Source organism: Tiliqua scincoides, chromosome 3 (assembly GCF_035046505.1).
Source record: "Tiliqua scincoides isolate rTilSci1 chromosome 3, rTilSci1.hap2, whole genome shotgun sequence".
Lineage (NCBI taxonomy): Eukaryota > Metazoa > Chordata > Lepidosauria > Squamata > Scincidae > Tiliqua > Tiliqua scincoides.
This window is the reverse complement of record NC_089823.1, coordinates 20,581,622-20,598,698: the sequence shown is the minus strand read 5'-3', so window position 1 is coordinate 20,598,698 and position 17,077 is coordinate 20,581,622. Positions and strand designations below refer to the sequence as shown.

Sequence of the window (17,077 nt, the reverse complement as noted above, 5' to 3'; positions counted from 1 at the left end):
CTCAAAGACAATATGAATTGCAGTCAGTTCCTGGAAGACCTACCAGATACTGAATTAGAGAATATGAAATCATTGAGCCTATGCGGAAAATAGGGTTCCAGGGGATCCTCTTCAGCACACATTCTATGAACTTTATGGACCTGAATCTTACTTTGAGATCTATGGGGTGGGGTGATAGCAAGGGCATCAACAACTCCAACATCTGAAGCTTCCTCCTCCATGCTATCCTTCAGCTTTTTGAAGGTTGCTGACCAAACAATGAAGCCTCAGAGTTGGGGAGGGAGCTGCTTTACCTGTCCTGCACCTATCTCTTGGCTTGTTCCCTGCGTTTGTCCCAGCCACAGTATTCACATATAGCGAGAACACAGTCGCAGATAATGAGGTAGGTGGCAATTCTGCCCTTCACAGATAAGCAAATTCATGGATAACAAATTTGTATATACCGAGAACTGACTGTATAACACCAGAGGTGATCAAGTGGTCTGAAGCAAACCCTTAGTTTCTAGCTGAATAATTGACAGGTTTCGAACATGAGAAAAAACTTGCAGTTTACAATTTAAGCTGGGTATGTATATTCAGAATTACAAATGTGCCACGGTTGTGAAAAATAAGTTGCTTTTTTTAAACATCACTGTAACCACCAAAACCATGATTTTCTGTAAAAACTGACTATCATGAAGCAGCTTTTAAAACTGGGCAGCTGCTATATTGAAGAAATTACTGGTCTTTGTTTTACCTATGTCTCGCATCATTTTTACAATGCAGCTTCTAGTTGGAAGCAAGTTATGGCACTCTGTACCAAAGGGGAGGCTACAGTCATGACCTTAACAAGACATACCATAGGATTCTCTAACACCAATGACAAGTTGAGAGTCAAATGCTTCTCCTAGTCGTTCAGCATGGACCAGCTTCATTGCGCTGTCCTGAAGGCGTGTCTTTATATTTGAAAATATAGACTCATTCCAAGTATCTAACATGAGCTACAAATAAAATAAGAAAAAAATGAAGTCATATACAGGTCAAATTCATTAAAATCTAGTTGAGAGGTTTTTTTAAAAAAAATAGGTTTGGCAAGTTTCAGTTTTAGGATAAAACTCTGCTTCCTTTACAAATTTACAAATTGCACAGGGTGTACACAGGACAGCAAGTTACGCTGTGTTAGTTTTTTTAAAAAACAAGAATTTATTAAAAATAGGTTTTGGTCTACACTGCAGTAAGGTACATATTCGCCTAAATAGTAAGTTATTATAATAAAACAAACAATATGTTTTAATAACTATGCAGGATTGGGATGTCCTGCAGAGCCTATCAGACCACCAGAAGTCACTTGCAGCTGTACTCCATTGGTGGCCATTCTGCAAGTGCAGCTGCAAGAGGTAGCAGCACCACAACTCTGTTGGTGGACCCTGCCATGTCCCCAGACAAGGTAAGATAGCAATGAGAGCAGAGGCAAGCAGGGAGGGGCTGAACTGGGATTGAAACCAGACAGGAAGGGGTAAGGAATGCGACAGAGAGGCAGCAGGAGGCATAGATCCAACAGAAATGGTACACGCTGGATCTTATCCTCTCTGTTTTGAAGCTCCCCACTCCTTTCCTCCCTTCAGATTTGCAGCAGCTAAAGAGATGGTACAGGTCCAAGAACACCCACTGGTGAGTGCGTGGCTTACAGGGAGATAAGGGGAAATACATTGCCTTACCTCTCCCCTAAGCCTTCTGATCCCCCCGCCCCACAGATGCAGTACATACCTTTTTAGCGTGGCTGCACTGGCAGGGGGTACATGATAGGACTGAGCCCTAAATTTATTATGCACTGTCTCCCTAGGTTACCTGTAACCCAGGCAAACATAAGCCTAGTACCTGCTCCAACCACTCCCTTTCATCACACTTTCTTTTCACACCAATTAACACTCTTGGGATATGCATGCAACTGAGGTCAAAGGAAGCCATGGCAATCTTCGGAGTTACCACTACATTGGATGAACAGCAGAGTTATGTTTGATGGTGGGAAGAGAAAAAATGGTGATGACAGACTTTGATAACCACTTGAAGTGTCAGTATCACAACTGCAGCACCAGTTCAATCTTCTGCTGTGGCCTCTAGCAGTACGAAAAACAGACCATATTTTTATTATGGTGTTTTATGAAGCACAGCACTTACCTTTCGCACAATACTGTCTTCTACATTGGATTTCTTATTGCTGCCTTGTTTACCCATGAGAGTGATCTCTAACTGGCAAAATGGCTTAGGTAAGATATCACACTGTGTGAAGAATTTACGCCACTCTACAATATAGGCTTTCAGCAATGCAGTATCATCTTGGTGGCTCAGCACTCTCTGAAAGAGGAAAGAGGACCGAACGTTGGAAATATTTCCAACTTAACTGAAAGTATGAAAGTTAATTCATAAACTCCTAAACTAATTTAGCTTTCAAAACTTAATTTTTTAAAAAACTCTAGGCAATATATAATGAATATGCAAAGAATTCTCAGCACAGCCTTGTTTGAGAACTACAATGACAATTGCTTAACATTTGCCAAGCAAACATAATTAAGATTCTGCTACCTTTTCTATAACATAAAAAGACAGAGAAATTAGGCATAAGACCATAAAGTCAGCAAACCATTGAAGTAAATGCCTCAGCAGTGGAGGACATATGCTTTGTGACACAGTTCTATCTTTTCAAGCTTGTTTGGAAGCATTTTTTTATTTAGTAAATGTATATTAAAAACAGAAATGTAAATAGTAATCAATGTAGCTTACAATGAATAAAAGTATAACAGAATTAAAATTAAACCATCACAAATACTATTCATAAGACTGAAAAGAGAGCAAATAGTCATTACATTACATAAGACCTTTGTAATGTAATGTAATCAATACAACAAAAACTAGAGACAACAGAGCCAACAATACAAAACAGCATGTTGAAACTACATGCCAGAGAATTCAGTTGTACTTAGTCTTAGATAAGGGTACAGCCGGCCCTCCATGTCTGTGGGTTTGGTACCTATGGATTTGAATACCCATGGAGCTGTGCTCTGGTTAGGTCTGGAGGCTCTTCTGAGGTTCGGGGAGGCCATGCATGGCCTTCTCAACCCTCAGAAAGTTTTGTAAGGCCTCCAGGAAGCTAAAATGTACAACTTCCAGTTTTTGGCCGAAAACAGGAAGTTGTGGTTTTCAGACCCCTGAAGTGCCTCCAGATCTGACTTGAGCACAGCTCTGGTTGGGTTCAGAGGGCATGGGTCTCCCCAAATTTCATTATCCGCGGGCTTCCTTATCTGCAGGGGTTCCTGGATTGGAACCCCTGCGGATAATGAGGAACGACCTGTACACAAAATTGCAACATTAACCCTGCCGCCTAAAAAAGAAAAACAACAATTTTGCATCTTTTTCAACTGCATCCGAGCATATGCCAAGTTCTATTCCAAACCAGTATCTCAATGTAAGAGGATTAATAGAAAGCTTTGAAAAACACTTTGAAAAATGTTTCTAACAGACAAGATATGCCTAGGTTTCAACATACATTGATCAGTGAATATTTTGTTATTCTCTAAGAAGTAATATAAAAACAAGCAAGGACACTGAATGCCAAAATGGTTCCTTTACTGTGTTAGGGAAAGACCTGAAGCAGAATGTTATCAGAAAGAGTTGTGCACATAAGCAGCGGGGCACAGGCACAGATTTCTACACAGAATACACTCAGACTATAATTCTAGACAAGTTACTCAGAAGTAAGTTCCATATGTTTGTTTAGGATTATAATCTTACAGACTGTATAATCCTATACACATTTACCAGGGAGTAATTCCCACTAAATTTAATAAGGCTGACTTACTTCTGAGTATACAAGCCCAGGATTCTGTGTTTTAAAAGAAAAACACTTGCTCATTTTAAAAGCTCATGTATAGGCAAACTCAATTGTTTGTAAGGATACATCATTTTAAAATTCCACAAGTACCTACAAGACTGACCTTCAATTCTGAAATTGTTACCCTAAACACAAATCTGAAATGAGACACCATACTGACAGTATTTCTGCTGCTCTATTTATTTTCATGGAAGTTAAAAATCACTCTACTAAAAAATGAGCTTTTATGCTGCATTAAGCTACCACAGAAAAGGAGGCTTTGTACTCTCCCCATCCTGTATAATGATTGCTTTGAAGCTAAATTTTGCCCCAAGTCAATGTTTCAAAACACTAGGCTTTCATTTATAAAGAGGCAAACATAAAAAAGATTTGAAGGCTTGCCAAAGATGGCATTATCTATCTATCCCTGCTGCTTTTACTATTATTATTCAGAAGAGGCCCAAGTGACATTGGTGTAAAATGATTTTAGGGAAAGACCAATACTTATAATAAGATTATTAAGTAGTCACTGTAGGTTCAGATAATTAAGACCACCACACAGTGTCATATCAACAGTTTATTGCACTGGAACCATATTTAGTTCCATTTTACAGTGGAACAAACTGGGCAAATCCTTCCTTGAAGGTTTTCAAGAAAGGATTGGTTAGGCATTTGTCAGGGATAATGTAAACAAGTACAGAATGCAATATTGAGTACAGAATGCAGCTTCTTGACAATCTCTGCTTTTGTTTTTTTAAGTCGGTTTCTAGCCCCCGATGGTTAAGATATGCTTAACATACTATAAACAAAATAACTTTCAAGGTATGCTTGAAAATCTAGGACAAATTGTCAAGAGACAGGAAGGTTGCAAAGTACCATCTCCAACAATTAGGGAGAAGGACTTTGGTGCACAGCAAAGTTCCCTGCCCCTCCTCATGACTAGAAGATGCAGAATAAACTACACCGAATAGAAAAAAGGAATCATGCGAATACGCTTAATGTACAAAAGCAACACAAGTCACAAGATTTTTATTGTCTTCCACAGCCTTGAACAAGGCACAGATTTGGACCAGATGATCATTCACATCCGTTCCAACTCACAGACCTACACTGCCCAACCTGCCACTTTGAATTACCTGAATTTATAATATAAGTTTCTTTACTTTAAGGCAATATCAGAAGAAAAGCATTTTCTGCTAACAGCTGAAAACTTACGGCTTGTGCTTGTTTAATAAAATCAAGGATATCTTCTTTCAATGCTTGGTGTATTTTTGCTGGGCCCTTATCATCCCACAAACAGACTGCATGCACATCCCTAGAAAATATGAATTCAGTCAGTACAAAATAAGTTCTCAGTGACGACATATATGATTCTACAAGAAATGGCCACCTGATATCATGCCTAGAAATGTTCTCTACAGACCTCAAACATAGCAAATGGAATATCATCAGACAGAATGTCTGCCAGTTCTTTTTTAACAGGTTATATCTTATAGCTATGTTGGCATAGACAGAACTGGAACACCAACATTTGAAGAAATCAATCTATTTGGAGAAGAAAAAAAGAATCCAGTACTATTCCACACTGGATCTTTCATATTCAAGAGTAAGGAGGATTCTGTATAACAAAAACACATAGAACAATGAATGTTACCAAGCTAGCATACATAAATACCTGGAAATAAAAATAAAGGAAATGAACAAACCCTATATACAGAAAGGAGAAACGCAGGTTAGCGCTAGCTTACATACTTTTGAATACAAGGTCCCAGGTTCAATATCTGCCATTCTAGCAAGTCTAGGAAGTCCTGACCACAAAATCCTGTGGAGCTGCTATTAACCAGCACAGAACAGGAGGCAACAGTTAGCAGTTGCAACAACTGCAGGCACAATCTGCCCAGTTGAGGTATTTTTATACACTTTGCACACCCCAACAGCAAATTCTCCATTCACTCCTAGGCTTCCAAAAAGTAAGCAAGCCTACAGGAACAACCTTCCTCTCACTAATATGACCAGGGCTGAATTGACTTCCCTGCCGGATGGCCAGAAGACAGATAACATGCATATGTACGCATATGTCCTTGCAGACATACAGGTCAGGTTCCAGGAGTCTGTATATAAGTTGAAATGTACATAGTTCATTGTTAGTACAGGTCCACCCTGTTTATCCATGGGTTCGGAACCCGAAGATTGAACTCACCATGGGTTCCGAGCTCACAGTGGAGGGCAGGATCTGAGCTCCTAGTCTTTACCAGACTAGCATTATCACACCTGCATGAAAGCACCACAGGAGGACATACTGCACATGCACGAAAGTGCTGATGCAGTCACCCATAACTCAAAGAGTCAATGTATCTGGTTGTTGATCAGTCACAGCAGACTGTCCATCCTCCTGTTTCAAATAGTGCAATCAAATAACTGTATTTGCTGGCACATCACTTTAGAGAGTGGGGCTGGTTGGATCTCTCTCTCTCTCTCTCTCTCTCTCTCTCTCTCTCTCTCATTGTAAAACCAGGTGCATAAATGCTCACAATAGGAGCATTAGTAGCATACCTTTCAAGATATGCTTTACACCTTTATATGAAATCAGCAAAATTGAGCCTTAGCTAGAAAGCAACCTATGGCTATTGCTGACAACATAACATTAACATTAAAACAGTACTTAAAAAGGAACTCTGGTTGAAGCTCCAAGGTAGACTGAACCTTAAGACACAAAAACCTGCTACCAGCCACAGTATAAGGGGCTTTATACTTAATTAGAAAGGATGGACTGTAAACAGTCCATTTGAAATAACTGTGCTCAAATTTGCAAGCATAAAACTTTGTAAATCTCTGCCTCTAATAGACAAGTCAACAAAGATGAGATTGATGTTCTTAACAAATGGGATGGGGCTGACAACAACAAAAAAAGAACTCTTGAAACCCACTTTTCGTACAAGTTGTATAAATGCAGTAATGTCGAAAGCTTGGATTTCAGCAGGCAAAACCAGAGCTTTGACTAGTGTTTTATTCAGCATATTTTCAGTTTTGAGCATATCATTGATTAGATTTCAGGTTTCTGTTAACAGAGAAGCAATATCCTATGCTATAAAAATATCATTAATCATTTTACTACAGTAAAATTACTTGAATGAAGAAACTTTGGAGCATAGCATATCAATCACAGCACTTTTTTTCTTCAAATACACAGTAATACTACATAAATTACATACTGGCCACGATAAAACGCCAAATGCTCACAATCTCAATTATCTGTGAAATGTCTATAATAGAGTATTTCACTGAACAGTTTTTCTGACAAGATATTGTGAAATAATATCATTGCTGCATTTTCATTCCATTACCCAAGAACTGCAAGTTATAAAAATTACTTACGAAAATAGATCAAACCACTGCTGTTTTGTGACAGATTCCTGGCGTAAAAGCTTCAGAACAATGGGGCGCATGGAATCCCATTTGTCTTCAAATTGAAGTGAGCCTTTATTCTGTATTAAAAAAAAAAGACAGCATAATGTAAATACAGATTTACAAAAGCAAATCCTAACCCATTCGCATTTATTCAGAACTAAGTCTCATGTTGTTCATTGGTGTTTACTTCCACATAAGAGTTCACAGAATTGCAATCTTAGTCAAGCAGATCAGCCACTGCCTGTGAATAACTCAATGTGAGTTACCCTCTGAAGTTTCATGAGTATACAGTGTTATTCACAATCCTTTCAGAAACACATTTTACATGGGTAACAGAACACACCTAGCTCCTACTGCCTTACTGAACTTCAAAGCCAGGAAACCAGTCGCTCATTGAAATAAAAATATTTCAATGAGAAAATCAGGTTCTAAATTGCATAAAGTGAATACCCAAGACACACTAGCAAGAGCATTGACCAGGACCTGGATGAAACAAGACGAACAATGACAACTTTCTTCGTAGTACACCCCACTGTTTATAAAGGGGATTACTTCTGAGTAGACATGCTTATAATTGTGTTGCTAGGCTGCAAGTCTATGCCCACCTCATAGCAAGTTGGCAGTTATCAGTGCTTGCTAATAGCCATTTTTTTCTTTTAGAATGTGTCAGAAAGCAATTTGACATCTGACAGGGAATATTCCCATTCAGAGCTCCAGCCACCCTGGAACAAGACTCTTGTAATGTTTTCCAGAGTTCATGGGGTGGAAATAAAATAGTTATTTCTTTCCCACCATCCTGAACCTCTTCCTGTGGCACTAAAAGTCCTAGATCTTGGATTAACTTTCAGCATTGAATCTACTGGTAAGCGCTTTATTCTTTATTGCCATATAATAAGAGAAAGGGGAAAGCCAGCTCTGTAGACTAGAAAAGAAAAAAATCCTTTTCTCCAGCCTTCAAAAATGACCATATGTACACACCTGGGTGAGGGGACTTTTGTTATCTTCATTGCACACATTCATCATACAACTTAAGGATACTATAAACAGTTGGTGCTTAAGCAAGCTAATCCCCTTCATCTTTTTTCACCCCTACCCCACAAGTGACACCCTCGACATTTTGTAGGTCTTGTTACCGAGCACAGGTTTGTGTTTGGCCATTTTTTTAGTTATTAAATTTACAAACTAATGTACATATGTGTACCTGGGGAGCCCCCAAGTATACAAAAACTACCACCTTATTTTGGATGGTTTTATTTTACTTCAAAACTGGCAGGCACAAGATGACCTAAGCTCACTGTTAAAGGAAATTACAGAGTCTGGTCTGATCTGTGAAGTTATAACAACTACGGTGTGCTACTGAATTCGACTGAAATAAAGAGGCCTAGTTTCTATTCCAAGCTAGTCTTCTTGTAGGCACTGAGCAAGTCATCTTGTTGGGCCTCTGCCACCCTCCCAAACCTCACACTGTCATTTTAGCTGCAGACTATTGAAGCAGGGACCATCTCCTGCTACATGAACACTACAGAACCCTAACAAAATAGAGCTGCATCTTGACCAGTTATGTCATAGCAATCACTGAATTACAAATAAATAAAAAGAAGCACTGAGAGCACCAGACATCTAAAATAACTGAGATGTATGAGAGAGCACCAGACATCTAAAAAAACTCCCCCATGTTGTATGCTATTTCCCCCATACACACAACAGCATTACTGTATATGCTATAGTTATTTTTGAGAGACATGCACATCAAATACTAAGCATCTAACTGATGTTCTGAAATCCTCAGATAGACAAATACCTTAAAAGAGGTTCAGCTACACTGTTACACTTCTTCCCCTCCCCACCACTGTGTTGTTCTAGTTTAGATCATGGTTACAAAAACATAAAACATTCAGAATGTACAGAATACATTATTTACAGTACTTACCTAGTTTTGTAACTCACCTTATTTCAGAGTAACATGGTAATATATAGAGATAAACAAAATACAGAAAGATGCATATACTAAAAGAGAGGTTCCCAACCTTTGTTTGGGATGCTACCCCCTTAAGAAGATTAGTGAACCGACTGGGGACCCATAGATGCCATTAGTACCGCAGTTCCAGGTTCACTGCTGCCGCTGCTACCATCACCAAGCACGTGTAAGTAAAAAAAAATTTTTTTTTGTATGTGATTGGTGTGAAGGCAGCGAAAACCAGAAGTACCGCACCTACGGGTTCTCAGCTGCATCCCTCCTTAAGTGGGTAACGCCTCAAATAAAAACGTGCACACCTGCCTGGAGGGGGTCATGATCCCCAGGTTAGGAAACACTGATCTAAAATAATTCAACACATTTATTCCTGGTTTTTAAATACTGCTTTAAAGAACAAAGGTGCAAGCCACTTTGGAACTACTATTCTGAAAGGTTGGGTATTAGTTTCTAATGTGCATAAATATATAGGTAATCTGCTCAGGCAAAAATATGAAGACATCACGAACTGTGTTCCTTAATAGTAGCCATCAAATCCCATCAAGTATATGGACATGCAGGACATTTGCCTCTTCCCTTCCCTTCCTTTTGCCATTGACCTTATAATGCAAAAAAAGTTCCACCTAAGTGTCATTTTGTATTCCTAAGAATTGTTAAGTATGCAAAACAGCACCCAAAGGGAAACTATATGTATTTTTAAAAAATTTTCATCCTTGAAAGTACACGCAGATCTGATATTGAGTAGATTAAAGTACACCGGAGCTTTATACAGGTCATGCCTCATTATCCACTGGGGTTCTGTTCTGGAACCCCTTGTGGATAAAAGAATTCTGTGGATAAGTGGAAAAATAGATTTAATGACCCACTTCCAGGTTTCTTGCCCCTCCATTGCTCCTAAGGGAATAAAGTTGTGCTTCGAAATCCTCGAGGTTTTGATTCTGAGACTCCTTGCCGATACCATAAAATGTGTTAAATAAAAGCAGTTTTAAAAAATTAAAGAGTGCATCCCTTTAGAATTGTGGTTTACAAACAGTTTTTCTTACTGTTGTGGAGAGGCAGTCAGCAAATAGAAATGCAAAGGACCCCCAGCCTTTGCCTGGTTCAGCTGAAGAAAGGAATAATCACTTGCATGACTATCTCTCTACAACAGTAAGAAAAGCAGTTTTTTAAACTGTGATTTTAAAAGGGATGCATTTTTCCCCTTTTCTAGGGATCAGCACATTCCTTCTCAAAAAATCAGTGTATAAATAGGATGGACCTGTATTTTTGATGCTTTATGTAAGGCTAAAATTATGAAGTGAAAAAGATTGGTCATAGAAACAAACACCCACTGGAACACAACTTAAACCAACCTTATCTTAATGAATGGAGAAAGCAATAAAAATGGGAACTAAAGGTTCACTTATAAAAGAAAGCCCATTCTGGTTACATGAAGCTCCCAGACAGCTTAATTTTCTATAGGACTTTAAACATTTGGTCACAAAATCTGGTCACTGAAATCATATTTTAGTTACATCATGACTTGACTATTAAACTTGATTTAAGGTTATGTCTGGTGCAGACTGCTGTGGCCAGGGCGCTCTCAAAGATTTACTAGTCTGAGCATGTCAGACTGGTGCTTTTTGATCTGCACCGATTTCCAGTTTGCTTGACCCAATTCAAAATCCTGGTCTATGAAACTTGAAATGACTTGGGACCTGACTACTTGAAGAACTGCCTCCTCTGATATTAACCTGCCTGCATGCAGAAGAAATCACTGAAGGTCCTGCTCTGTCTCCTTTAGTTTACTGAGATGTGGTACAGGTACTTCACAGTGATGGCACCCAGGTTGTTGAACACCATTCCCCAAGAATTAGCCCAGTTAGCTGGTGATTTTGAAGAGGCTAAGACCTACCTCTTTCATTTTACTTTTTGTTAGTATGTCTGCTATCTGTTTTACTCCAGTAAAGTAGTCTTAGTTATTACTTTTCTCTCTCCACTTTTGAATTTGCTTTAAATTGCTTACTGTTTGACTTTGTAAAAATTGTTTTTAATGTATAGTGAAAGTGACCTCTATGGTCTCAAGTAGGACCAAAAAGCAGTGAATAAATATTGTACGTATACACACACAGTCCCATAGCACCAATATTATGAATCATCTGATGAGTTCAACCAGACAGCACAGAAAAAGCCACAAGCCAGTGTCTACTAGATTTGCTTTACTCTCAGATTTAAGAAATACTGTTTTTTTAAAAACCTATTAATCAACTTATATGGAGATTAAGAGTCATGCTGGTCATCTCCCAAGTCATAATTTTACAGTAACATGATCCAGAACAAAAAGTTATTTCGCAAGTTGTTTTACACAAATTGCACATTTCAGTGGTTTGGGTCAATTCCAAGTAAACAGTACTCATTCAGCAAAGAAACATGGCTACATTCTCTTACAACTTAGTTTAAAAACAAGTTGAAAACATCGATCTTCATTAAATATATTATTATTATTATTATTAACAGTATTTATATACCGCTTTTCAACTAAGAGTCCACAAAGCGGTTTACAGAGAAAAATCAAATAACTAATGGCTCCCTGTCCCAAAAGGGCTCACAATCTAAAAGATGCAAAAGAACGCCAGCAGACAGCCACTAGAACAGACACTGCTGGGGTGAGGTGGGCCAGTTACTCTTCCCCTGCTAAAAAAAGGAGCACCCACTTGAAAAAGTGCCTCTTAGCCATACGCAGGCACTTATGGATATACACACGTGTATGTCTCTATCTTATGTCTATAGAGAGAGACAGCGCAAGACCTTTTATAGCTTTGAGCTATCCTGAGACCTTCATTCATTCATATAAGTTCCATCTCTAATATATTCCTTTGTGTAAATGTATGTAAATTTATTCAAACTTGAAATGTAAATTAATTCTTTTTTCCCTACCCCTGTCAGAGAGATGATGTGGCCCTCCTGCCAAAAAGTTTGCACACCCCTGAATTAGAGAAAGGAGAGGGGCACTTGATGGAACACATAAGCCCAACTCCCCCTAACGTTTACAAATCATGCCTCCCCTAGCCTTCCCAAAGCAGTAGCTGGGTGGCTAGGGCTCCCTCAGCTTCACCTGTAAGCAAAGTATGAATTACAAGGACTAATCTACTTTTAGTATTTGTGTACAGAAACATAAAAATGTTAATTCTTACAGAATAACTGACATGATGCACAAGTGAATTATGAAGTATTTTATGCTACCTTTCCCTTCCAATCAGTAGACACCAAGGTGAATTATGATCAATTTAAAAAACTGAAAGCAATGTAAAAAACATCAAACAAGAATACAAAAACTGCATGCCCTAATTTTGCAAAAATGTTATATAATCCTTAATATAAGCCACATACACACTCTCACACCCCTCAGGCTACAATCCTATCCATGCTTTCCTGGATATAATTTACTATAATGGGGCTGACTTCTGAGTAGACATGCATAGGACTGGGCTCTTAAGCCCTAAATGCAAACCTAAAAAAGGTATTTTCAGGTGCTATCAAAATGATGGGAGAGAGGGAGCCATCCTGATATGCACCAGCAGGGGCTTCCGTACGCAAGGTGCCACCAAGTAAAAGGCCTCTCCCATGTCACTACCAGCTACATTTCCACATGTATGTTGGAATGCAAAGAAGGGCCCCTCAAGAAAATCTTGTGACAAGCTGTTTTCATATGAGATTAGCTGGTCCTTCATATACCCTGGTCTGCAGCTATTCAAGGCTTCCAAGTTATCTACACCTAGAACTGAACCCAAAACAAACTAGCAGTTACTGTAATCAAAGTATAGCAGAGTAACATGATCATACCACCTGGCACCAGTTAAGAATCATGACACAGGATTCTGGATCGGTTGTAGTTTCTAAATGGTTCTCAAGGGCAGCCTCACATTGAAAATTCTCTTGTAAAGATGGCAACTGACAAGCAAATGCAACCCTACTCCAGCAAAGTTAAGTATCTGTCTTGAACATCAAATTTTGGGTGCCATTAAATGTAACAGACTGAGATGGAAACAGTTCTGACCTATGGGGCAAAATCCATTGGGAAATTCTCCTGCACAAAGCCCACGGAAATGAACAGGAACCACACAAGAATTTGGTATCTTATTACTACAGGTACAGTTAAACTTCCCAAAGATCATTGTTTCTCCTATTCAACAGTGTTGTGGGAAGAATTTAGATTTTCTGACAAAAAGCCCAATCCTGTGCTAATTTCTCTTCAGAATTCAAGGAGACATGCCTAAATACAGGTGCACATGACTGAAGTCTCAGGAACAAAAAATGGGAAAGAGCCATAGCTTTGTGGGAGAATATCTACTTTCACAAGATGCCAGTTTCCATTTTTAGCATCTCCTGTTAAAGAATCTCAAGTAGCAAAGATGTGAGACTCAAAAATTCCTACCACTTACAGTAGACAATAGTGTGCTAGAAAGACACAGTGTAATGGACAACAGTTCCAATTCTTCAAAAGCATATCAAAACACACTCAAAATGTCTTGGACCATGAAGGTAACAAGAAGTGTGTCTCCAACACTTTTCTAATCTCTTTCCTTCCAAGCCTCTTACTGTGACCAAAGCTGACCTAACTCAATAGATGATACAAATGTGGTATGGGAGGTCAGACTGATGTTGATTTGGGCCTGCTTTAGGGACTCCAGGTTCAGCCAGAAGCCTAGGTGGATGGGACAAAGTGAATCTTGCTCAAATTTCAGTCAGAAGTATGACTCTAATCTCTGGGGCCCAGTGATGTTGTGAAACATGCTGAGAGCTGTATGCCTGGGAACTTGGCTGATAAGATGATGTGGATGGCATCCATTTAACAGCACAGCTGGTGACACAGTCAAAACAAGTGAGCAAGGCCAGGAAACTGAGCTGCTATAAAAATTCTCAAAAAGATATAGTTCTACACACGTGGCAATTGTTTATGGGATTGTGGATGACATGGGGACTTTACTGAGACACTAGGCATGTAGCCCCCTAGAAGAGAATCTGGGTAAACAAAGGGCAGAAAAATTTGTCTCCACCTCTACATCTGCCCCAATCACTAAAACAGGTTTAAAAGGTCCAGGAAAGAAGAAAGCCTTCCTCTGCTCATGTTCTGAGGATTCTGGAAGGAGGAGTAATAGCCCAAGCAGCTGAATCCACTGAACTTCATCACTGGACAGGTAGCTATAAAACAGGTAGCTATAAAATTGCTTTGCTATATAATAATTTAAGGGGGTTCACTTTTAACTATGTGGATTGGAAAAGATTAGAAGGTGAGGGGCCCAATCCTATCCAACTTTTCAGCACTTATGTAGCCACATGCGGGGAAACCTCCATGGTCCCACCCCCTCCACAGGATGCAACACTCATTCCACTGGCCTGGCTGCATCAGTGCTGGAAAGCTGGATGACACTGGGCCCTAGAAAGCCTTAAGAGGCAGGGCACAGTCTTATTTCTATTTTCCATTGGCCTTCATTAATCAACTCATTATTCCTAGTTGCTTTGTCCAGAACGCATCCATTGTGGGTTTACCTTTCTACTGTCTGGGTTGCTCTTGGCCATTTAATTCCATCCACTGTCTACAAACAATTTAAATCCTTTCAGTCAAACTACAGTGCCTGTGCTTCTTACAGTGATGTCCACAGAGGTGAAAGAGGTCCCAGATTTACATTAGCTGGGATATAAGCAGAATTCAAGGGGAGGGGATTAGATCACCAATTCATCATTATATGTTTAATCTAATACATTATATTGTTACACTGATTGATTAATAGATGACTTGTACTCAATAGATTTGTTATACTGTTGATCATTTTAACACTTGTAACAATTTTATATATTGATATGGTGGGATAGCTCAATTGATTGTTACTTTTGTAATTTTATTTGTTGTGAACCAGCTTGAGTGTAGTATCTGTGGAAGGAGTTCTACAACTATTACTCTGTTTCAGGCTATCCTATACACACTTATGTGGGCAATCTTATATGCCTAGGCAATTCTACACACCTACCTGGGAGTAAGTTCCATTGAACTCAGTGGGGTTTACTTCTGAGTAACCATGCATAGGATTATGCTGTAAGAGCTGTGACTACAAGAGTCAGGCTGTGGCAAGAGTACTCGTAAGTCACATTATAGTCAATGGGACATACACCTAGTAAGTGTGGACAGGATTGCAATCTAAGTGACTGTGACTACAAGAGTGAGCCTGGGGTAAGAGGTGCCAAGCCCTCAAGAAGACAGAGAGAGAACATAATTGGGGCAGGATGGCTTGGCACAAGGGGTAGCCACCCAACCCACCCATGTTCTTTTCTCCCACTGCAGCCTCTTCCCCCGACCCACTGAGGAAAGGAAAACCCTGATGGCAGAATAAATCCTTCTTCAGTCTCTACCCCCACAGCGTGGACTGTAAACACAGGTAAGGCAGAAGAAGCCACAGCAGGGGTTAAGAGCCCAATCCCAGCCAGGTCTGCTCAGAAGTAGTCAATGGGGCTCACTCCCAAGGAAGTGTGGCCAGGGCTGCAGCCTCAGAGTCCACTCCTGTGCATGTCTACTCAGAAGTAAGCCCTATCAGTCTACATGGGGCTTACTCCCAGGCTAAGCCAGGTTAAGTGTGAATAAGACTGCAAGCTGAGTCTAAGCCTAGGCCTGTCTACTCAGAAGCAAGTCCCATTCTAGTCAATGGTGCTCACTCCCAGGAAAGTGTGGACAGGATTGCAGCCTCAGAGCCCAATCCTAGGCCTACATGGGCCTACTCCCAGGAAAGCACGGCTAGGAGCGTAGCCTGCGGCAGACGTGCACAGCTCCGTGCCCCTCGCAGCCCCCGGTAACGAGCCCTCCCCCCGCCGGCTGTTCCCTCAGCCAGGCGGGCGGCCCGGGGCTGGCCTCTCTCACCTTCAGCAGATTAGACGCCATGTTCCTCGCTCGCTGGCTCCGGGGCCGGGCCGGGCCTGGCCAAACCGAGCCGCCCCGCTCCTCACTCCCGCGCTGGGGCCGCGCTCGCTTTACATGGTCTCGGCCGCCCCTCACGGGGGAGGCCGGGCGAGGCGGAGGAGCCTCGGGGCGGGCTGCGCTTCTCCACTTCTCGGGCGCCTTCTCCGCCTGCCGCTCTCCCCTCAGCGCCTCATGACAGCGCCAGCCCCCGCTCCGGGCGCTCAGGCAGCTCCTGCTGCTGGCAGTGTCGGCGACGGCGGCCCGGCTCCGCGCGAGGAGCTGGGCGAGCCCACATGATGCGGCGCCGACCAGCCGGATGCGCCGCTGACGGGAGAGAGCGGCGCAGCCTTCGCCCACAGCGCCCTCCGCCGACCGGAGGCCGCCCGTCAACGGCTTCTCCCTGCGCTGAAGCGTTCCTCACACGCGGTGGGCGGGGCTGGCGACGGCAGCAGCCCCGCCCACTGCCTCAGAGGAAAGCCTCAGCGCAGGGAGAAGCCGTTGACGGGCGGGGTTCGCCTCTGAGCGTGGGCGTGGCTACTGCTCCCAGCTCCTCCCACCGCGAACACCTCAACCGCAGGAGCAGCCGTTGACAGGCGGGTTGGTCGGAGCTGCTGCTCTCAGCCCTGTCCCCCTCTGGATGTGAGCGTGGCTACTGCTCCCAGCTCCGCCCACCGCGTGTGAGGAACACCTCAGCGACTGGAGAAGCCGTTGACAGGCGGCCTTCATCAGACGCGGTGGGCGGGGCTGCTGCTACTCCCAGCCCCACCCACTTCTGAGCATAGGCGGGGCTGATGCTCCCAGCTCCGCCCACCTCTAAGGGACACCTCAATGACAGGAGAAGCATTGACAGGTAGGGTTGCTCAGGTGCGGTGGGTGAGGCTGCTGCTGCTGCTCTAGGCCCCGCCCACTTTTAAGCAAGGGA

The 17,077-nt window shown here is 41.6% G+C and overlaps 1 protein-coding gene across 1 annotated transcript in view; it reads right to left on the bottom strand.

The window, feature by feature from the left end:
* The window catches only part of CUL5 (cullin 5), a 39,493-nt gene extending 23,020 nt beyond the window's left edge, over positions 1-16,473 (bottom strand). The window contains exons 1-5 of the mRNA XM_066621058.1: positions 16,117-16,473; positions 7,223-7,332; positions 5,063-5,162; positions 2,158-2,334; positions 839-980 (exon numbers count right to left, since the gene is read on the bottom strand). Coding sequence (XP_066477155.1) covers positions 839-980; positions 2,158-2,334; positions 5,063-5,162; positions 7,223-7,332; positions 16,117-16,137 — 550 coding nt within the window. The 5' untranslated portion in view covers positions 16,138-16,473. The remainder of the gene's footprint in view (positions 1-838; positions 981-2,157; positions 2,335-5,062; positions 5,163-7,222; positions 7,333-16,116) is intronic.
* Between the last annotated feature and the right edge of the window lie 604 nt (positions 16,474-17,077).